General features: G+C 36.8%; 1 protein-coding gene across 2 annotated transcripts in view; it reads left to right on the forward strand.

Moving 5' to 3' along the window:
* LOC125225286 (17-beta-hydroxysteroid dehydrogenase 13-like) overlaps positions 1 to 24,589 on the forward strand; it is a 44,227-nt gene that overhangs the window by 12,206 nt on the left and 7,432 nt on the right. For both annotated transcript variants that reach the window (XM_048128922.1, XM_048128921.1), the window contains exons 3-4: positions 15,986 to 16,145; positions 23,752 to 23,903. In XM_048128922.1, coding sequence (XP_047984879.1) covers positions 15,986 to 16,145; positions 23,752 to 23,903 — 312 coding nt within the window. The remainder of the gene's footprint in view (positions 1 to 15,985; positions 16,146 to 23,751; positions 23,904 to 24,589) is intronic.

Genomic DNA, 24,589 nt, shown 5'->3' on the forward strand with positions numbered 1-24,589 from the left:
TGTGGATAAAATGCAATTTTGCTATCTGTTTACGAATAGCAAAGTAAGCCTTTACCAGTTGGTGTGGTGAAAAAGATATAATTTTATTTTATGCAAATTTTAGTAAGGTATATTTATAGGTTTTATAAGGAAATTCTTTATACAATAATATTTTTGTTAAAAAAAGTCAACGAAGTAGGTAAATGAAATATTGTTTAATAATATCGCAAACATTGTACATTATTCAACGTCATTGCTTAGATAATCTTTAATCATTATTTTATTACCTATGTGCCTTGTAATTATTACTCCTTATTTTCGGATTTTTGAGCAAACGATTCGTGGCTAAAACAAGTTTATATTTGTATATTGATTTAGACTAACACGATTTGCACTCATAATTTTAGAACAAAACGGGACTTAATCGCGTAAACACTTACATTTATATTAGGCATTTTTATTAGTGTTTACGCGATTAAGTCCCGTTTTATTCTAAAATTATAAGTTTTTATTTGGTTAAAAGTTAAAATAATAACATTCTAATATCGTGCGTAATATCCGACTAAAGGCCAAGGCTACTCGGAATACTAAAAATAAAATGGTTTCATAAAAATAACCGGATTTTGTATAGCAAGTTAACAGCGAGTCTAATAAACAACATCTTTTTTATAACTCCCGTAGTAAGTAACGAGTCGTTATAAAAACCACTTTTTTGTGTTCTATACCATTTCAAATTTAATATACGTACGTAAGAAACTATAGGTATAAGCTCTAGGTAGGATGACGATACGAACCGAATGTACGGTCAACCAATGCTACTTGACCCTTTTTTCAAGTCTGTGTTATATTATTAAGTACTGTCCAATTAATCGAAATAAAATATGACCATATCTTATCATGACCTGAAAACAGCAAAAAATATTTTTAAAGTACACTTTTACGTAATCAGGCGCCAGGCGATAACAACACAGTCATGTTAATCTATAGATTATCTGTGCGTCAGGTCATTCTACTATTAAACAACATTTTCTGACTTTTTTGAGTATGAGGCATACCTAAAGTTCATTATGTCAGTGATTGTTTGACATGAAGTAAGTTCGAATTCGATGACGTCACTACATCGCTGATAGCGTTTTCGGTGGCCAAAATAAAATAAAATAAAAATTACACACATTTTTAATCGAAAATAACATCATCATACACTTTTAATATCCAAAATCTATAAATATTGATTTTTATTATGTCAAATACTACAGAAGACGATCATTTATTGTGCGAAATTCGATTCTAGTAGCCTATTTGAAACCTAGGCCTAGGCCTCTCTAAAACCCTGTCTTATTGACACCATGCTTTATTTTCTGTAGACGTCACTTTGACGGTTAGGTTCTTCAGTGGCCTAGGGTTCAAAATGGTTGACTGTACGAACCACGGTATGAACGCTACAGAAGTAAATGCCATTCTGTAACTGCTTAACAAGAAAAAAAAAATAGATGTGTGTTGAGACATAATTTAAATTTAAATATTTTAAGTTTAATATTTCTGACCGCAAACTGTACTAAAGTTGCATTGAGAATTCACCAGTAACAATGTGCTAACCTATAACCAAGGATTATTTATATAGGATTTACATACTTCAACTAAGAATCTTACCTCAATTTTTAGCGCCACCTATTCAGTACTATCATAACTACACTGATGATGGCTACAATTTTTTTTAAAAAACCGGCCAAGAGCGTGTCGGGCCACGCTCAGTGTAGGGTTCCGTAGTTTTCCGTATTTTTCTCAAAAACTACTGAACCTATCAAGTTCAAAACAATTTTCCTAGAAAGTCTTTATATAGTTCTACTTTTGTGATTTTTTTCATATTTTTTAAACATATGGTTCAAAAGTTAGAGGGGGGGGACGCACTTTTTTTCCTTTAGGAGCGATTATTTCCGAAAATATTCATACTATCAAAAAACGATCTTAGTAAACCCTTATTCATTTTTAAATACCTATCCAACAATATATCATACGTTGGGGTTGGAATGAAAAAAATATCAGCCCCCACTTTACATGTAGGGGGGGGGTACCCTAATAAAACATTTTTTTCTATTTTTTATTTTTGCTCTTTGTTGGCGTGATTGATATACGTATTAGTACCAAATTTCAGCTTTCTAGTGCTTACGGTTTACTGAGATTATCCGCGGACGGACGGACGGACGGACGGACGGACGGACGGACGGACGGACGGACGGACGGACGGACAGACAGACATGGCGAAACTATAAGGGTTCCTAGTTGACTACGGAACCCTAAAAATGCCTATTGACGTGATGTCATGATGTTAAAATAAAGAAATATGTCATTTGTTCTTATAATAAAATCACGCAAAAATATTTGGGGAAAATATGATTTCCACTACCACCACCACCACTTCGTTAGCAAACATTTCTGCTTGTTAAAATTTATTGAAATCTATTATTAGCCACACTCTAGTTCGTCCTTTCGTCCTCCGATTTATAGTCAATTCGCAGTCGATACAGGAGCCGATCGAAACCGCGGCGATTTAGGCGCGCGCGCATGTCGCCGCCATTAACCTTTACGTGACATATTGACAGTGACAGTTCGTCACTTCGAACAGTTCGAACTTACCCTGGCTATATGTGGCATTTCTACGACGCCAAACGAAAACGAAACGCCGCGAAAGGTAGTCTGGCTCTGTCGCGCCAATAGGCAAGAGTGATAGAGATAGATATCTACGAGCGTTTCGTTTCGTGAGCGTTTGTGCATTCGGCTACGCACCCTGATATCATTCGGACATCTAAAGGATATCATCATATCATTCAAATATCCGTGCCTGCTACATCTCAAAAGCACATGTTTTCGTGATATTGCGTGTCAAAGTTTTTTCAGTCATTAGGTTTAATTGCTCTAATTAATTTTTTAGGTCAATCATGATATTTTTCAGCTTATTTTTGTAAATAGATAATATACCTCTATATTACTAAAATCGTCAATTGGACCTGACCGTAATACCTAACAACTAAAGATGATAGATCTGATGTCGCTTTTTGTAATAGTCTTGTGGAGATGGTTTAGGGTAAGACGTACATTTTTAGGGTTCCGTACCAAAAAGGTACAAAAGGAACCCTTATGGTGCAGCTCTGTCATATGTATGTCTGTCTGTCTGTCACATTACTAAATATCTCGAAAACTAGGTACTTATGCTATCGATGTGAAATTTGGAATAGTTGTGAACATTACAAACATCTACAAATCGGAAGTGTTATTGAAGTTATAAAGCTATTAAAAAGCCGTCATTAAATTTTCGTTATGTTGTCATTTTGTTGTATTTCAGTTTTAAATGTACACGTAATGATAATGTAGGTATGTTACTATATCTCTTTATTTACATGAACATATTTACATAATTATATAAGAAACTAAGACTAAACTTAAAAGCTAGCTAATGTCTAAAATAGGCCCTTGAGGCATTGTACCAAGGATACTGGCGACATTTCCTCGCTGTATCGCAATGCTGATACGTTGTGCGAGGAAGTCGCCAGCTCTTCGGTCACCAGTTAAATAGTTAAGTCACGGTATGTTTAGTTTTGTCTTAGTATCAAATTCCAGTGTAATTTTTTAGTAGGTGATTATAATGGCTGATACAGAACTCAAAAAAAAAAATAACTTAGTCAAAAAATATGTAACTTGGCAAGTGGCTCGTCAAGAGGCGATTTAGGCGCAGGCGCATGCCTCTGCCGTTAACCATTTACGTGACCGACTTGACCTGGTGACAATGAATTTGCGGCCCAAGGCCATCCAGTTTTGATCATTGCGTCGTATACATTCGAGGATATATTTAAATATAAAATATTTAAAAAATAAAGGCTCTTCAATTTTAAAGTAAATAAAAAGTAGAAACAAGTTATAAATTAAAAAAAAGTAGATACATAAAGTTTGATATTTATTGCACTTATACAGGGTGGGCCTGTACAACCCGAAAGATAATCACGCATGTTTGATGAAAAAATAAGCATAAAATATTATCTCGCTTTTATATTTTTCAATTTATAATGTAATTTTTGACGATCATGCGTGATGATAAGATAAACATAACTTTGGCATGTAACAAATTTATAGTGTAATTTTTATCATGAAATAAAGAAATCTAAATCTATTTTTTTTAAATACTTTCACATAGCATTTAATACATAGATAGCGTTTTTCTCACTTCGCGTTTTCTGAGCTTATCACGAAGGCCTCCACCTCACGGAGCCACTATTTAGTTTTGATCTGTCTTATCTACGATCGACGAGGCTGTCCCATTTTTAACCCCCCACCTTCTGTTTGTGTGTGTGTCTGTCTGTGGCATCGTAGCTCCCGAACGGATGAACCGATTCGGGTTTGTTTTTTTTTTGTTTGAAAGCTGGATTAGTCGGGAGTGTTCTTAGCCATGTTTCATGAAAAGCGGTCTACCAAGTCGGGGTTTTTTTTTTCAAAATTTTAATTTTGTGGTTATGTCTAATATTACCAAATTGACGGGCGATATAACTCGGCGGAATAAGTGTTTGCACAGAGCACGGCCATTGTCGAAACGTTTCCGCTAATTATGCAACTGCAGCGCATGTGCATCGCAGCATTAGTGAAAGTCTCCCGCTGCGCGCGGGCGGGTCGGTTTAGCTAGGTTCCACTAAGGGCGCAACCTCGGAAAAGTGAACTAGGGAACAAATCAAATTATTTGTTTTTTTTTTTCGGAAAAGTGATTTGCAGCCGGCGTATTATGCTTCCAATTTTATCACGTGGATAAGATACCTGTCACTCTCACACTGACATAGGTACTTGCCAGAACGTGACGGTTGCTTAAATGATAATGATAGTGATAAAATTGGAAGCATAATACGTCTGCAGAACAGTCAATAAATAAAAGTTAAAATAAAAAAAAAACAACAAAATAAAATAAATTTCTTTGAAAGTTTTTCTGACAAATCATGTTGCGGTTTATATCTATACTAACGTGAGTGACGAAGCCTGTAGACGATTTGTTTTTGTATCTGACTGTTAAATATTAATTATTTTACTTTTGTTAAAGTTTTTTTATGTAATGAACACATAGGTTAGACAAAACAAAAAATATAATAGAATAATTATAGGTAGGTACATTTTCGTTGGTTTCAAATTAATCTATTGAATTTTTCATTATAAAATATCAGAATATTTATTTTGTACACTCGTATTCTTTGTTATTCCTGGATTATAGATTCGTCCATGTTTCGAAATTAGTTTAACTATATACACCGTGTTTTTTTTGTTTTCCGTTAAATTCGACACGTAGCTAGGTTAATTATCAGGAACCACCCTGTATATCACTTTTAGTTAAATTGGCAAAAAAAAATCATTATTTTCATACATAATAAATGAATTTATTAGTGTGAGAGATCCTTAAGAATAACATTGAAGTTAGTGTCAAGTGATTGACGGCACATGTCAAAAGAAATAATATTAGGAATTGGTAAACTTTGTCACAACGTAATTAATTGAAATACGGTTGTACTCACGTTATTATATCGCTATTGCTGCGACATGTTTCGGGCCAATTCGGAGGCCCCTCTTCAGGCGTATAGGAGTTCACGCGACGGCTAGACTCCTATACGCCTGAAGAGGGGCCTCCGAATTGGCCCGAAACATGTCGCGGCAATAGCGATATAATAACGTGAGTACAACCGTATTTCAATTAATTATTTGAATATGTCTCACGGAAGTTTAACGTGTATAATTTGTCACAACGTGTTCAGTAATTATCTTTATTTTATTAATAACTCGATAACCGTAAGAGTTAAGACGCTAGTTTCTTAGAGAAATTAATTGTATTTGATCTTTAAAGAACCTTCCCTTAAAGTTAACGGAATTCAATAAAAACAGGTTGTATAGAAATTCGTGTTTTACAAGTTTTGCACATTTTAGCACATTCATTGTTTAAAATAGCTAATTAAAATGTAAAATTTAATCCTAAACACATAAATTCTTATCGTTACCCGCTCCTAGCCTAGTGCATAAGTAAACATGAGGTAACTTAGAGTTCAACGTGCTAACAAAGCGTGTCGTAAGAGTCTCGTGCGACGCCTAAATAAATCCATTTATTTACATGTATTTGTTACTATGTGTGTTACAACTTTAGCTAGGTTAGGTTTATCTAGTGATTTTAAGCCTATCTCCAGCCCATGGACACTTTGAATCAATGATAATATAGAGAAATGCTGGTTTGTATTAAACATAAACACAATTTGCTAAATCCTATGTATGACGCTCGCCATGTTGCGGAAATCTATTAGAACTATTTCCTTCATACTATACTGAACTGTTAAAGCATACTTACGTACCTTGTACTGACTTCATAAGTGATGGACTCATCTCCTATAAGTGACGGTGTCATCTCATAAGTGAAAGATTCATTTCCTATAATATAATATAATCCTTTACTTTTTTCTTCGTATTTCAGTGTTTTTGTACTTAACTAATGTCAAGATCGGACTGCATCTCCAATTTATCTTTAGTGAATAAACTTATTGAAACTTTAAAAATATACAAAAAGTTAGAATAGTAAATAATTAAAATCATAACTTGTTCTAAACGTGATAATTATCATTAAAAGTATGTCAACGATCAGACAGTTTGCGTAATTTGTTATAACATTTAGCTAGCGGTTGGTGTATTGAACTTTGATAAGAAGTTTTGGTAAATAACTCGAGACTGTGACGATGTGGTTCAACTTATCATTTGTAAACAGCAGGAAAAGGCGACATAGATTTTTCGGGTAAGCGTTGCATTTATAAATTAGAATATTTAATTTTATGTTTTTTATTGATTTTCATATGGTTTGTTCAGATTTCTGTTGGTTCTAAGGGTTAAGTCGGTAGGGATTTTTCTTTACTTACTACAAAACAAACCATTGCATGGTTAGGCCATGTTCAGGTTAGGATATTTTTGGGATAAAATTTTCTCGTTATTTTATCCACTACCAAGTGATATTGACTGTTCCGTTCCGGCCTCCGGCCTCCGGCCTCCGGCCTCCGGCCTCCGGCCTCATATAATTTTTGCCCATAATTAACCAACATCGTCGGCGAAATGAAAGCCCACGGAAAACTTCGCTGGTTCGGTCACTTACTTAGAATGGGAAACGATCGAACAGTCAAGAGAGCGTTCTTGGGTCGACCGGCTGGTGGCCGTCCCCACTGTCCCCACTGTCCCCAGGTATCGCTGGGAAGACAGTGTGGTGGCGGATCTACGTCAGCTTCAAGCCAGTGACTGGCAAGAGGCTGCGCAAGATCGGGACAGGTGGCGATCTCTCGTTTTGGAGGCAAATATTCACTTTGGATCACTAAGCCAAAATAATTTCTACTTAAACTAAAAGTCAACCTAAAATTTTAAAAATGGTTTATCATTAGACAGAAAATATTTTTATTTATTCCTCATTGTCCAAATCAGCAAACAGTTCCACTGCCGGAACAGAGGTCAATGCCACCAGATCGAACCCGTTCGTTTCGGCACTCTTGCACAAGCGGCATTGACACACTTGCGCGTTGCTGTGTGTTTGTAAATACGAGTGGAAATGTTTTTGACATTTATTACCGTCATTTCATTAATACAACATAATGTAATGGTGGAATTAAGAGTTCGCATACCCAACTGTAATTGAGAACCTCCCAACTTAATCATTTATGATGGGGGTCATGAAAGTCAAATACCCGTTGAAATAAAAAGGACCGTTCAAATTTTTCACAGTGACTTTTAAGATCATAATGAACAAATTTTATTATGGAACCAATGCTGAAATCGGAAATAAACATTGCCAGTTTCATACATTTCGACAGTCATGATACCGCTCATTTCTATGGAACAGCTAATCACTGTACCACTATAGTGTTCATCCAAAATGGTAATTATAACAAATGGAATCTGAACATGCAGTGCAGACAATAAAAATATTTACCTGATATATTTCATTGAAGTGTCAAAAGGAAATCTACGTGTTGGTTTCGGCTCCGCGCACGCCTCCCAAAGGTCCGGAATACCCCATGGTTTCTGTGCTGGGAAATACATTTTTAATAACTATAATAACAAAAGTTGTAACGAGAAATCAGCTTGCAAACTATGTTTATAGTTTTTAGATAATGAAAAAAAACACAATCATTATTTCAGCAGTTCCCGAAAAGTTTGTACATTTGGATCACGTCTCCGATTTTTAATAAAATTGGTAGGCTGTTAGAGTCCATGACGCTTGTAGTTTGTATGAAAAACTTCCTTTCTTGTTACCAGATTTCTGTACATTTACAGTAACAAAAAAGGAAAGTTTTACACAAACGACCTAGGACATTTTGAGAAACCTTAGTGGATGTTGCTCAGCATCATGGATTCTATCCTCCTACCAATATTTTATCAAAATGGGAGACATGATTCAAATGTACAAACTTTTCGGGAATTGCTAATTTAAATAATTTAGTACACTCATTCTCCCCTAACTAAACGATAAAGGTAAATTACAAAACCAAGTAAGTATGTATTTCCCTATACAAAAGCATAATTATCCAGTACTTACCTTTATGAACAGTTTTAGTCATTCCGGTTGATAAATAAGAGCGAGTCAACCATAACAAAAACTAAGTATTTTGAATAAAAATATAACCATCCAGAAGATAATAGATCGATAAGGTAAATAATGATAGGAAATTACAAACATTTATATACCCATATTGTGATACCATTAGTTTACTACACAATAGGTAGGCATTTTACTCAGCAGAGGTACTCGTAGTGAAATGTGAAACAAAATCTTTTATTATAATTTTACGACAAATATTTCGATTTAATGTCAGTATTTTAGTCATTTTCAACATGAAAAATATTATGTGTAATTCAGGCGGTAAGGATGTTGAAAACTCGTGTCTATAACTCTCTCCAGCCTGGGGCTGTCGCGAGTTATTAACACTCGTTGTCAAAATCCCCTTACCTCTCTTGTTGCACAATATACTTAGGTACTCTGACGAGTTACAATGACGTGGCAAAAACTGCGTGGAACTCTAGACCAGTAATTTATAAATTGTCTGTGCGTCATAACGACATAATTATAGTAGGTGTTTTACTGCACAACACAACACAAGTGACATTACGCCCTGTTAATTGAGACATTTATATGATACTGTAGCTACTTACCTGAGGTATGAGTGGTATGACTGTGACTTCCTGGCAAATACGCTTGTTTTTATATTTTGTATAGTAGATATGGAAATACATACCTACCCATAGGTATACTTCGCAATTAGTAGTTGCAAATAAAGGACAACACAAGATTGTAGAACAGCGGGCGAAGCACGGTCGCGTGATATAGCCAGTGTGTCCTTTTCGCACTTTTAGTAAGTGCGATAGGGACACACGGACGCGATAGGCTTAGTGTGATCACTAGTGTGCTGCAGACATGGTGATAAGGTATAATAATACAACCATTATAGCCATCCTCAATAATAGGCCTTTGTATACTATATGACAGATGATTTTAGCAGCATCCTTAAGACACGCGTTAACAATCACAATCCCTCGTTCACATACACGGCAGGTGTATACTCCCCCAGATAGGTGGGGGATAGAGGCCTCATGAATTTATGATTCAAAGAGGAGAACCAGGCACTGTCGTGCTTGGATTGACCGTCACGGCAACACGACGCCACGTGGGTCGGTCTCCGGCCAATCGCTACCACTGGTTGCATGGAATATCAAAGATAACTATGTCACGCTTCACGCAATCTTTAAAACGCAGCATTGGCCGTCCGACCGGTCTCTTAGCATCTGAAACCTCTCCCAGCAAGATCTGACGCGGTAAACGAGTCCGCTCCATTCGATACGGCATGTGTATCGAATGGAGCGGATCCCTCCAGGTGATTCCCACTTCCCAGTATGCTCCGCAAACAGCGCATGTGAAAGGAGTTCAGCCGGCGTTCTACCTTGCATACGATACATGTACACTCTTAGTAAATAAGCATCTTCGTTTTTACTGTAAGATGTTTATTGTCCCAAGCCCTTGTACTGAGCTTCCCGAATGCAGGAGTCTGTCTCCGCGTCAAGCGAAAGATTGCCCGACACAAGCGCGCCAAGGTAGCAAAACTTGCTACCTTGCTACCTCACCACCCATCCTTACCGTTAGTATAAAACGCCAGATTATGCGCGCGCTAGAAGGCAAGTTATTATTATTATTAAATTTAGTTAGGTTACTATAGTTTTTAAGTTAGTTTTAACACATTTATAAATACATCTTCATTCTCTTTGACATTAAATAGAAGTTGTTGACAAACTGACTGATAACAATTTAAGTAAACTATTCTATAGTATCTATACCGGTTCTGCAATTGAATTTAGAAAAGATCCAACTCTTAGAGAAAAACAATCACTAGTGCGGACCACTGTGTAATGCAGGAAATTAATCCACAAATTAAATTAATCTCCAGTCCTGCGGTGTGATTATATAAAACCGCAAATGGTAGTCATACAGGATGACATGTAAGTGAATTCAGTCTTTGGCTCGCATGCCTCTATAATCTAGAATTATGAACTAGTTAAGTATGGAACATATAGGTATAGTTGTATTTATCTCTAAAGTCGCCGTCAATAGAATTTGTGAACAATGTAAACAAACCTTGTAGTCAAAATGTCTTTGATTTTCATTCTAACTCCTCAGATACTGGCTAAATCCATGTGTTATTTAATCAATTCATATCAAATTGTGATCCTCAACCTTTGAAATAATGAAATTGTGCTAAAATATTGATATTTTGTATAATGGTTTGTTTACATTGTTGGCAATTTCTATTGACAGCGATTTTACAAAAGTAAATTTTTGAAAAAAAAATACATACATACATAGTGGACGATTTTCATCAAACATGGTTAGAACACTACTTTCAAACAACAGAAACAAAATGCTGCGGCTCTGGACTCTTAGTCCAGTAAGGTGAATTAGGGTAATTTCGAAATTACCAGAGCATTTCCGTGATTCGAAATTACCCTATTGAATCTTAATAGCAATCTCAAACCACCAACTTGTTTCTATAGATACATTTGTTTACGTTGAACGTTCAATCAACTTCGATTTCGATTCCATTCAAAAGTTTACGCAACGCCGTTTGGCGGGCAAGGTCGAGCTCAATTTATACGATTACTTCACAACGGACCACATCTAGTAGCTACTGGATGTTTCTAGACATTTAACGCTTTTTAGAGTTCTGTACTGTCATCATCCTCCTTGCGTTATCCCGGCATTTGCCACGGCTCATGGGAACCTAGGGTCCGCTTTGACAACTAATCCCAAGATTTGGCGTAGGAACTAGTTTTACGAAAGCGACTGCCATCTGACCTTCCAACCCGAAGGGTAAACTAGACCTTATTGGAATTAGTCCGGTTTCCTCACGATGTTCTCCTTCACTGAAAAGCGACTGGCAAATATCAAATGACATTTCGCACATAAATTCCGAAAAACTCATTGGTGCAAGCCGGTGTTCGAACCCGCGACCTCCGGAACGAAAGTCGCTCGTATTGACCGCTAGGCTACCAGCGCTCATCTACACAGCGTGTAAGCGTAATACGGGCGATAAATTAAACCAGGAATATAATTAATTAGTAGGTATTACCATTAATTGAAAGATGTTTTTGAGTAAGGTACTCTTAATTTTCATCCCATAATTTATTTTTGATAATATTCTCAGCGGCAATGTAACTGTAAACATGTTTGCCATGACAGGCACTGACAACTGTCAGCTCCGTTTAACGTGAGTGTGTTTGCATTACATTGCGGGCCGAATTATTATGTAAGGATAAAAAAATATATCCATTTTTAGTAAAAGTTACCTAATTGCTTTTCTTATGTCCTATACTCACCACCGTTAAGAGATTCGCCTGTATTAGGTTTACACCCTGTATTTAGCATGATCGATGAATGAATCTAACTACATGTTATGTTTCTGTTCTGACTCTTCTTCAACCTAGCGTTTTCCCGGCCTAGCGCCAGGATCCGCTTTCCTGTTCAACCTTCTCCACTTTGCCCGGTCCTCGGCATCCTGAGGTGTGAGATTGATTGATGTTTCCGACATAATTGTAAAATTGTAACGGAAAAAAATCTTATTTGAATGTATGCACACAGTTGAAAACAGTAAGAGATTACGCGTACTATTATATTATTTACGTATAGATTTAGGTAAATAAATGTGCCTACGCACGATTTTCAGCGATTTTCCGCGTCAGCCGGCCTCGTCAAAGTTACAATCGTTACATACAATTTGTAAGCATAATTCGCCGGCTGTCGTGCCACAATAAAGAGCGATAGGTAGACCCAGCTACGAAACGCTTACGGGACGTAAGCATTTGTAACATTAGCTAGGTACATTTAATGCGAAAAGATTTGCCTTCGTATTGTTACGAAAACGTACGAACGTGTCATGCTATTTCAATCAGTCTCAGTACAAGATGTGCTGACATTGATTGAACTAGCATGACAAATTTTTAATAAGTACCAACGTTTCCGGAAAAATATGAAGGAAACCCTTTTCTCACTATATCTGTATGCTGATATTTGGACGTCCACCGTAGGTCAACACTGTATGACGCATGTCAATATTACTTCGAGGAAGTTGGCGTATAATTTGGACATGTGTTGAATACTCGTTGAATATGATACACTATTCATGTGATGTGACCATGGATTACCCCGCACAATGTTTTATTCGAGTACTCGTCATAGAAGTTTTACAATATTTACTATGGTATCGCACTATAAAATCGTAATTTTGGGAATCATATGAATTTCGCTGTAAAATAACCAGACGGTGGCTAAAAAACTATAAAATATTAATATTTCGTCGTAGGTAGGTTGCTAGGTTGGTATATGTTGAATACACGTCAATGTGTATCAAATATGTACAAAACTATGTAGGAAATTTTTGTTTCCTTAGGTGGTACATAATTATTTACTTTTACAACGAATGGTAATAAACATATTCTACAAATATCTATGTATTAGGTAAAACAATGCTTCAAGATATGTACCTACTGAATGCATTAATAGTACATTAAATTAAAACACGACCGAAGTAGTAGGTTGCTAGGTTGGTATATGTTGAATTCAAATCGACACTATGTAGGAAATTTTTGTTTCCTTAGGTGGTACATAATTATTTACTTTTACAAGAATGAAAGTAAAACAATGCTTCAAGATATGTACCTACTGAATGCATTAATAGTACATTGTTACGATACAAGTGCGTAAAAAAGGAAGTTCGAAACGAGTGCCGATAAATTAAAACACGACCGAAGAGAGTGTTTTAAATCGACACGAGTGAAAGCCGAACAGATTTTGTTGGTTCGGTCACCTATTAAGAATAATGATCGGGTTGTCAGCATTCTTGAGGCCAAAAAAGGCCATAAAAGTGGGAAGAGAGTTCCGAAATAAATCAGCATAAGGTTAAATGTGAAAACCAATTATATCTCGAATAACAGATTTATAAATCCATACTAATATTATAAATGGGAAAGTGTGTGTGTCTGTTTGTTTGTCCGTTTTTCACGGCAAAACGGAGCGACGAATTGACGTGATTTTTTGAGCATTTCTTTTTTTTGACTTTTGTTTATTTTGTTTTTTTAGGGAATTTTAGGTCAATTGTACTCAGAATCACGAGTACTTTCAATCTCACTGGGAGACAAAAAGTGTCCCAGAATTTCCATACATTTTTGTTACTTTCCTCTTTTATTACCCCACAGAACATGTACGGAAAGTGGTAACAAAATAAGAAAAAATCGTATGGGACAATTTTTTTAACTACTAGGATTGAATAAGCTAGTGATTCTGAGTACAAATAGCACATTTTTTTTCAAAAATATCACATTTCATAAAAGTGGCGAAAAAAAGAAACGCTCTTTTGTGGACGTGAGTGGAGATAGTTGAAGGGATGGAGAGTGACAAAGCTAGTTTTATAATAAGTATATCACGTCGTTTCGAAACCCTTCACAGCGTTCATTTAAACAACAGTAAATGTCACGCAATCAAATACTTACAACTTTTTATTCTATTGTAGACATTTCTCAAGGGTTTTTCATTGACGATAAATACTTGACTCGTTTATCGAGTGTACTTAGGAATAACCCGAATAAACTAGTAAACAATTTATCTCTAAGTAAACTAAGTATATAAAAACTATTGCCCATAGCAAAAACATGTATGTAGGTAGCTAGGTACGTAGGTAGCTATTAGCTATTAGGACTAAACAGGATTAATGAAAAAGGAACTAAAGTAGGAAAGAACATAATTAAAATAAAGTGTGACATAACTAAGTATGTGACAGTATTTTAAATACAAGTGACATAATTATTATAACGTTCAGAATGAAATGCGACGCCCATATCTTGACATTGACAGAGGCATGCTATCTACTCAATACAAATAAAAATCGGTAGTACAAGTATGTCGAGTATATCTCGCGGGCTAGATACGTGCTAGATACTGTCGATGTCGTGCAAAACCGTTGCTATGGTTACCAGTAGATAAATTGGCTCGAGAACAGAGTTTCATTTTTTTTTTAGTATGAATAGGTAGACGTTTGACCAAGCTACAGTGGAGCACGCTTACCTATGAGATACCTATTTACTCTTGCTTTAAAGAGACCTGGATTTTACTCATGCGGAAACATTGGATTTTTATCGTGGATCATTAAAAACTCATTAAGTACCAATGAGTTCGTTGTAACTAACTTATTGTACATCGAAGAAATACAGTCAACGGTAATAGTTATTTGTTTTACAAGGGGGCAAAGTTGTTGTTTAACCGCACGTACGGGTACCTATATTGATGCCAAGTTTCAAGGCACGAAGGTTAAACAAACTTTGCCACCGAGTGAAACACAAAAATTTTCACCACTACCAACACGAACAAAATATTGATTATTTTAAAATATCCAACTAAATCATATCCATCAATTTATTCAATATGGATGATTAAAAATCATCATTTGTAGATAAGTTATATTCATTTGTATAAAAGTAATTGTACTCTTGTGGGTAAAATGCAATTTCGCTATTTGTTTCCGAATAACAAAGTAAGACTTTAGATAGATAGATAGATAGATAGACTGATCGTCTGTCTGTCCGTCTGTCACATTTCTAAATATCTCGAGAACAACTTATGCTATCAACTTGAAATTTATGAACATCGTAAATCTATACAAATTGAAAGTATTATTTTTGTTAATTTATTAATTAATATTAATTATAGAAAATGGCCAAAATGAAAGGGGGCAAACTGTAAATATCAAGTTACTAGGTCAAGTGGGGTATCGTTAGAAAGATCTCAAAAACCATCTACACTTTAAAAAAAACTAGTTTTGATATGTACAATATCAAAATGATTTTTTTTAAGTGGAAAAAAAGAATTATGGAGGTAAATGTTAAAAAAAAATACCGCCCTCCCTTATCTCCGAAGTTTACCAACGAAAAATTATGAAAATTTTACAAAACATAGGTTTTATGTAAAATATTACAGGAATAATAAAATCTTGTCTGTATCTTAAAAACTTTTTTTTTATTAAAAATTTTTTTAGATTTTAAATTTCAATTTCTTTCAACTCTTGTGGATGTATATCGTACTTCAAATTAGGTAATACGAAATTTTTCATAAAATATTCTCTTTAAAATAAAGTAAAAACTGTCGAAATCGGTTAACATTATAAAGAATTATCCCTGAAAAGTGCAAATTAGTTAGCAAATTCACCGAGATATGGCGCTATAACCTATATTAAGAAAAATGAGATTATTTTAACTATTGAAAGTTTGTACGAATACGGAACCCTCGGTGGGCGAGTCCGATTCGCACTTGGCCGGTTTTATTTTTTTCTACACAGTGTACACCTAGTACATCTGCATTACCTCCACGGCAATAACCTCCAGCTTCAAAACTGATGGTATTCTTTCTAAATCGTCTTTTCTCTCTTTCCAGGACGGACGAGCAAGGCATAGCGGTCAAAGTATACGAAGGTGTGGTGACCACACTAGAAGTGCTGCTGCTGTTTGTCAAAATGTGGGTCTCCTGGATATACGCGATGTACCAGCTCGTCGTGCCGCCGGTGCCCAAAAGCGTGGAAGGGGAGGTTATTCTGGTAAGTCTGCCACTAAATTAGCTACTTCAATACACACATACATATACATACATAAACTCACGCCTATATGCCCAAAAGGGATTCAAGATTCAATAGTTTATTCATGGTAAACACATACTTATCTACATAAGTATTACATTAATTTTACAATTACATACATACATACAATCACGCCTGTTTCCCCTAAAGGGGTAGGCAGAGCACATGAAACTGCTAAAGTTACAGTGCTACTCTTGCTCAAATTTTACAATTAATATTAAAAAATGTATGACGTGTTTACTACGAAATGGTCCCGCCTCAGCAAAGATGCTGACCCAGGGGTCAGCGCTGATCTTCCGGCGAAAAGGGATCGGCAGAGCATATGAAACTGCTCCAGTTTCACTGTAGGCTTGTGCCGTTTCGTTCGTTGATCGGAGCGCTCCGATCTCGTTCAATCGCTCCCACGAACTAGTTCGCACTTTTAGGTCTTTTGCTCATTTAGTTCAGCCAGATCAGCGACCACTGCGGTCGGAAAGATCAGAACAAATGGGACCGAATAGTGTCAAAATTATACGAATAGTCCACAGATAGTAACATGACCGGACCGAAAGGTTGTAAGTAACCGATGTTTAATATGAAAACTTGACGTTTTTTTGTTGCTCTGCTAAGTAGCTCTCGCTCTCGGTCGGCGCAGTCACACACTCATTCTCGATCCAAACCGCTCGCGCTCGCCGATCCTATACTGAACTAAATGAGCAAAGACCGATTCACAGAGCACGGAAAGGTTCAAATGGGATTCTAACAGGGTGGCTAGTTCATTCGCTCACGAAACGCTCACGAAACGAAGCGCTAGTGATGGATTTTTATCGCTTTCGTTTGGCGTCTATGCCACTACGGGGCCAGTTCATAGTTCGTGAACGACACAAGCCTATTTCACTGCAACTCTTAGCAATTGAGGGGTTTAAAGAAATTGAACCCATATATTTATTATTCTACGACACATGGACGAAAGGGGTTGATGATTTTTTGTCAATCCGTCACCACACGGGTATAGTAGTCAAAACGGTCAAATATACGAGGGTGTGGTGACCACACAGAATGTTTTGCTGCTGATCAAAATGTGGGTGTTTGACCAGATCGTCGTACCGCCGGTGCCGAAGAGCGTGGAAGCGGAGGTTATTCTCGTAAGTCTACCACTAAATTACTGTAGGAAGTAGGGCACTTTGTGTGGTAGGGCACAGCACAGCGGATATCGTCTCGCTCGAATCTAGAGCAGAGCCCAACTGGGGTAGTACCTCCGCCTTACAGAAGACCGCAGCCAAATAGCACTAGACCCTACTCATAGTGTTGTGTTCCTGTCGGTGAGTAAGGCTGCCATAGCTCAACGAGGGTGCGGTGTGCTGATGACGGGAGGACTTACGGAACTAACTTGTTCCGTTTATTGTCCTTTGAGTCGTCGGCAACCCGAACCCTCCTTAGAACTTGTGCACTCCTTTTTGCTGTGTACTTAACACAGCAAAAGGGAATGTACAAGTTTCTAATGGGGTGGCAACGCGCATGTGACCCTGTTTGAGTTGCAGGCGTCCATAGGTTACGGTGACCGCTTTACATCAGGCGGGCCGTATACTTGTTTGCCACCGACGTAGTATTAAAAAAAAAAAAAAATTACTTCCATACACACATACCTACATACATCAACTCATAACTGTATAGTATAGTAGGCACAGCACATGAAACTGCTTAAATACTGCTCTTAGCTATTAATTGGCTTAGAGAAAACAAAATCCTGAATTTTCAGTCATCGCCCTACCACACTTAAACCATTATGAAAATTTACAAATTATTTGTTTACGTTTTTTTAAGTATCTAAAAGTACAGAGTAAAGTCCTAAATTAGGAGGGGTTTAATGCAACTTAGCAAATGCAAAAAAAGATGCCAGCATCTTTGGCACAATCCGCGGGGGCCCTATTTAGACGTATTTTAGTTTAGTTTAGTTTTTAATTTAATTTTAAGTTGTTTTATCATTTTTTTTAGAGTTTGATATTATTTATTTGTTATTTAAGTTTTATGTCCAATAAAAATTATAGATCTGCACGGAAAAAAAATAGTTATTTGTTTTACAAGGGGGCAAAGTTGTTGTTTAACCGCACGTGCCAATATTGATACCCGAGCACGCGAAAGATTCCAATATTGAACCGCGAGCGTAGCGAGTGGTTCAAAAAGTGGAGTCTTGAGCGTTGCGAGGGTTTCAAGGCACGAAGGTTAAACAAACTTTGCCACCGAGTGAAACACAAAATTTTTCACCACACCAACACGAACAAAATACTGACTATAAAACATCAAAATAAATCAAATCCATCAACTTATTCAATATTTTTGATTCAAAATAATCATTTGTAGGTAAATTCTACCAGCCAGCTAAAGACATCGAGTTAAAATTTGTAAGAAAATAATTTGCACTCTTGTGAATAAAATGCAATTTTGCTATCTGTTTTCGAATAGCAAAGTAACCCTGTATCAGTTGGTGTGGTGAAATAGTTATTTGTTATACAAGGGGGCAAAGTTGTATTTTAACGCCGAGTGTGGAATTGAAAAACGAGCAAGTGAAAGGATTCTATAGTTGAACCACGAGCGAAGCGAGTGGTTCGAGAATAGAATCCTGAACTTGCGAGTTTTATAACACACGAGAAGTAAAATACATTTGCACCCGAGTGTAACACAAAACTTTTCCCCTCACTATAATAGCGAGGAAACTACAACGCAAAAAAATGCGTTTATCACTGCTTCCAGTAGTTCCACAGGTGGTAAATTATCTTTATTACTAGATTCACCTACTTTTATCAATTTTAAAGCAGTTAATTTGACTCTATTCAAGGTCAAATTACTTTACCCACTAGTGGATAAAATGCGTTTTTACCCGCTGGTATTAAAGGACAAAACACGTGTTTCTGAGCTAGTGAGGGGAAAAAGATTTTATCTATATCAAGGATATTTTTTATGTAGGATTTACAATACTTATGCTAAGAATTCTACCTCGAATTTTTAGAGCCACCTATTAAATACTATCATAACTACACTAATGATGCCTACAAATTTATTTTCTCGAAATGTGTATTGACGTGATATCATGATACTAAAATAAAGAAGCATATCATTTGTTCTTTTAAAAAATAAATACGCAAAACATATTTGAGGAAAATATGATTTTGGTCACTTCCAGGTCCATACATTTCAGGGGTAGGTACACTTTTTTGTATGGGCTTTGTCTGTCCCGTATTATATCGTATACACATATAAATTTATTGACCGCAGCGAAGCAAGGGCTACGTTTTAACTCAAGCAATTTGCTTTTGTATGTCCGGATGTCTCGCTCTACAGCTCGCATTTCCTAACCGATTCGCGTGAAATTTTGTGACCAGATTCTATGACTCAATAAAATTTTTTGTCGTCCCAGATTTTGGAAATTGTTAAAATTGACAGAGTCATGGGGCCTCACGCCTTAACTTTTAGCCGTATCGATATCTTAAAAGTCTTGTCTTTTAGATGCATGTATATTATAGAGTGCTTGGCAAAAAAATCAGACGTTTTAGAACACAGGTTTAGACGGTAGATGTAAAAATATGTGATTTTGAATGAGAATAAGCATTTTAATTTCGCCAATCTACGTATGTGTTAGGGTGGCTCAGTGGTAATTCACCGTGCTTTTTTTTTTCAAATTTCTAATCATCAAGTTCTGCGTTCGAATCCTCCAGGTGCCATAATTTTTGTATTTTTTTTTGCATTTGAATTTTATATTAATAATTATATTTTAACCAACTAAGCGATATATACATTTTATATACATATAATCATTTTTTTTTTCAGTAGAAAATAAAATCCTGTTTGCGTGTTGATCGAAATTTGCATTTTTATGTCCGTATATTTTCCTCTATTCAACCGATTCTCGTAAAATTTAATTATGTAACGAAACTATTTATATTTATTTTTTATGATCCAGTGTTTAATAATTTTGAAGTACAAAAAAAAACTTATTATTTATAAATAAATGTAGTGCCGAAGATGGCAAAAATAAATACTAACCAATTTGATAGAGAAAGGATGAGCTGAAATAATTACGATGCCTCTCCTACAACGTCACGCCACAATATTCTCACAGATGGCGTTAAACAGAAGATAAAAACTTACCTCGGAAAAATCAACAAAATTGTGTTTGACTAAAGAAAACAGAGTGGAGTCCCTCCGCGCGGCATAAGTGAAACTTCGTAACATAATTATGATAGCTGTTGGCAACAAGACGAAAAATAATAAAAATAAAAATACAAAAAGTTTTGCATTTGCCGGGAATCGAACCTAGAAATATGACTAGCGTCTGGGCAAAAATGTACCCTGAATGACACTGCACCACCGTGGTTTTTACTACACGGTGCGAATTTAAGTGTTATGTGCTGCCAACTTTCAAGTAGATTGAATTAGTGAGTTGGCGATGCATCGTAGTATTTAAAATAGTTGGGTTAGGGTTTTCTTGTGACCCTTAAAAGCGAAAATAGGAAACCCACTTCGCGGGCTAGCGTCGACATGTTTACAAAACAAAAATTGATAACTAAACGAAAATGGACGACGAGGGGCGAAGCACCCACAAGAGGGCTCGGGGCCGAAGCCCACCGCCAAAAAGCCAACGTAGTACGTATTGAAAATAAGTTAGGTTAGGGTCTTTTTTACGACCCTTAAGAGTGAAAATAAGGGAAGCTCGGGGGGCGCAGCCCCCCGCAAAATAGAAAGACCAATTAAGTTTCCAAACTAAGTAAGGTTAGGGTTTTCTTGTGACCCTGAAAAGCGAAAATAGGCAACCCACTTCGCGGGCTAGCGTCGACACGCTTACAAATCCAAAATTGATAAGAAAAACAAAATAGACCACGAGGGGCGAAGTATCCACAAGGGGGCTCGGGGGCGAAGCCCCCCGCCAAAAAGAAATACCAATGTAGTACGTATTGAAAATAAGTTAGGTTAGGGTCTTTTTTACGACGCTTAAGAGGGAAGATAAGGGGGGGGCTCGGGGGGGGGGCTCGGGGGGCGCAGCCCCCCGCAATAAAGAAAGATCAATTAATATCCAAACTAAGTGAGGTTAAAGTTTTCTTGCGACCCTTAAGAGGGAAAATAAGGGGGGGCTCGGGGGGCGCAGCCCCCGCAAAATAGCAATACCGATTAAGTATCCAAACTAAGTAAGGTTAGGGTTTTCTTGTGACCCTGAAAAGCGAAAATAGGCAGCCCAGTTCGCGGGCTAGCGTCGACACCCTTAGAAATCGAAAATTGATAACAAAACCAAAATGGACGACGAGGGGCGAAGCATCCACAAGGGGGCTCGGGGGCGAAGCCCCCGCCAAAAAGAAATACCACGTAGTACGTATTGAAAATAAGTTTGGTTAGGGTTTACTTGCGAAGTTTAAGATCGAAAATAAGGGGGGCTATTTTGCGGGGGGCGCAGCCCCCCGCAAAATAGAAACACCAATTAAGTATCCAAACTAAGTAAGGTTAGGGTGTTCTTGTGACCCTGAAAAGCGAAAATAGGCAACCCACTTCGCGGGCTAGCGTCGACACGCTTACAAATCGAAAATTGATAAATAAACCAAAATGGACGACGAGGGGCGAAGAAAGAAATACCAACGTTGTACGTATTGAAAAGAAGTTAGGGTTTTCTTGCGGCGAAACACCCACCCGGGGGGCTCGGGGGGGGGGGGGGGTATCCCCCACGAAATACCAACTTAATACCTATTAAAAATAAGTTAGTTTAAGGTTTTCTTGCGAGGAACAAGAGTGAAAATAAGGGGGGGGGGGGGGGCTTGAAGGGCCCAGCCCCCGAAAAAAGAAAGACCTATAAAATATCCAAACTAAGTTAGGTTAGGATTTTGTTGTGACGCTTAGAAGCGAAAAGCCCACTTTGCGGGCTAGCGTCGCCACGATTACAAAATAAAAGTTGATAACAAAACCAAGGGCAGGACTATGATGCTTGCCATTTTATCACTTATCTACGCGGATAAAGCATCCGTCACGTTGTGGCAAGTTAGTCAGTGTGAGATTGACATATGTGTTATCCACATTGATAAGTGATAAAAGTGCAAGCATGATAGCCCCACAGTTTTTATATGTTAAATGCAGAAATTGCCGTTAAAGGCTTGAGTTGAGTGCCTATAGCGTACGAGTATATGTCGCTTGAAACTGTTGCTGTCATGAGGTCATGATTTGCCTGCGATAATCACTAATTAGCTTTCAGTTTTGCGTTCTCTAAGCATTTCGCGAAGGTCTACAGCTCCCAGAGCCACTAGTTTAAACTCATACACAGAATATAATACTACCCACAATACATTAGATCTACTGGTATTGGCCACTCATGTTCAATTCTCTTGGTAGAATTTAAATTCCTAGTACTTAGTGGAGATATTACAACATCAAGCGGACGAAATTAAAAAATCGATCCAATTGGTCGCAATGATGAGGCACGCTAAGGTTTATAGTATGGCGTCACCTCAACCGCAGGGCACATAATTGTCGCAAAACTATGTTGTCGTGAGATTGATTACCCGTCCTTATGTCATTAATACAATTAGAAAACGACGTGTGATCTTGTGATCATCTATGTCACGGCGAAATATGTCGATCATGAGGTAATTCTCACCAACAAGGAGCAAGTTGAAAATCAGCGCGGCATCCCCCGTGCTAGAACACAATGCTGACCTTGATTTTTAAATTCATTTTCTCGTTTTAATTTCAACTGACCTCTGTCTGTATTATCCTTGTCACAAGTAATTTATACTGTTATACTAATAATAAACACAACATGGCTTCTACCTACCAAATAATTAGCATGGAAAATTATGCAGTTTTGCATTGTTTAGTGCCCTTGAACCTTTGCCAGGATATGCTAATGTATATAATAAACAACAACACTTACAATACATCATAGACAAAATATGAAAAATAAGTTCCACTGTTGAGATTTAGGTTTTCAAAAACTTACAAAACAACTTGTAATAAGTAATAAACAAGTTTTTTTCTTCGAGATATGTACTTACCTACACGTTGTGCAAAACAGGAAAAATGATGTTAAAATGCTACCTACCTAAAGGGTTAATCTTTAATCTACATTCTAATATTTTTTTTATTTTAAATGAAAATTACAAATAATTAAAAATCCGACTTCCTTAATCAAAAATCACATTTGGCGTTGTAATAAAAGTACAGTCGGCAGTAAAACACTGACTCAAAAATACCATTTGGCCATATCAAATGAAGACTTGGGTCCTTTAAACAGCCAAACAGATGATCAGTAGGTACTTGGTATTTTAATGTTGTCACCGCGGTTATTTAGACGTCTCAAATAGTTTGGCGTATTTTCGGCAGAAAAGCAAAAATTTTTTTTTAATAAAAAAGGCGGTAAAGCAAAACTTTGATTGTTTTTACTTTTTTTGTGTAGAAAAATATTATCAAGGCTTTGTCTGTAAAATATTCATATTAAATTCATATTTTTGCGTCATGTTTGAGAGTAGGTACTTATTGTGTAGGTAATTTAAAATGAAACAAACGAACATCTACTTTCCATCCTCGACAATAATATACCTATTATTACTTTCAGATCACTGGCGCTGGTCATGGCATGGGCCGCGAGGTGGCGCTACGGTTCGGCAAGCTGGGAGGAGTCATCGTCTGTGTAGATATTAATGCTGCCGGCAACCAGGAAACTGTGGATGCCATCAAAGCCAACAAGGGGAAAGCGCACCGCTATGAGTAAGTTTTAAAATATGTACTTATTTTTTCCATCGGAACGAAGCGTCAACTTTCTGGCCTCTAAAGTACCTAAACGAAACGAAAGCCGATCCCATATTTTGAACATAAGATATACATACATACATACAATACATACAATCACGCCTGTATCCCATAAAGGGGTAGGCAGAACACATGAAACTACTAAAGCTTCAGTGCCACTCTTGGCAAATAAGGGGTTGAAAGAAAACGAAACTGTGGCATGGCATACATACATAAGACATAAGATATGTCCCTTTTAAATGGACTATAAAAGATGATCATACCTTTTGGAATCAAATAGGTACATCATTCATTGATTAATTGACACACCTTTTAAAAATAAGGTTTTTTATTTTTATTTTATTTTAGGAGTTGACTCCCAGGTATAAATGGGGTATAGGTATATGAAACTTGTCTTAAAGATCAGCTTCGTACTAATACAAGAGTCTGTTAAAATTTACCTCAATCAATGGCGCAGGCGCGTTAAACTCAATGCTCTGAGTATTACCTACATAACACATTTTTGCTCGAAATCCTTTGCCAGTTTATATATGAATTTAGCACCTTTTATATAATAGGCAGAATACTAACACCGATTATATTACATCTCGTTAATGTTACGACAAACAGCCATTAGGTCTTATTGGTAAACACTCCAAAGTTAG

Source organism: Leguminivora glycinivorella, chromosome 4 (assembly GCF_023078275.1).
Source record: "Leguminivora glycinivorella isolate SPB_JAAS2020 chromosome 4, LegGlyc_1.1, whole genome shotgun sequence".
NCBI lineage: Eukaryota > Metazoa > Arthropoda > Insecta > Lepidoptera > Tortricidae > Leguminivora > Leguminivora glycinivorella.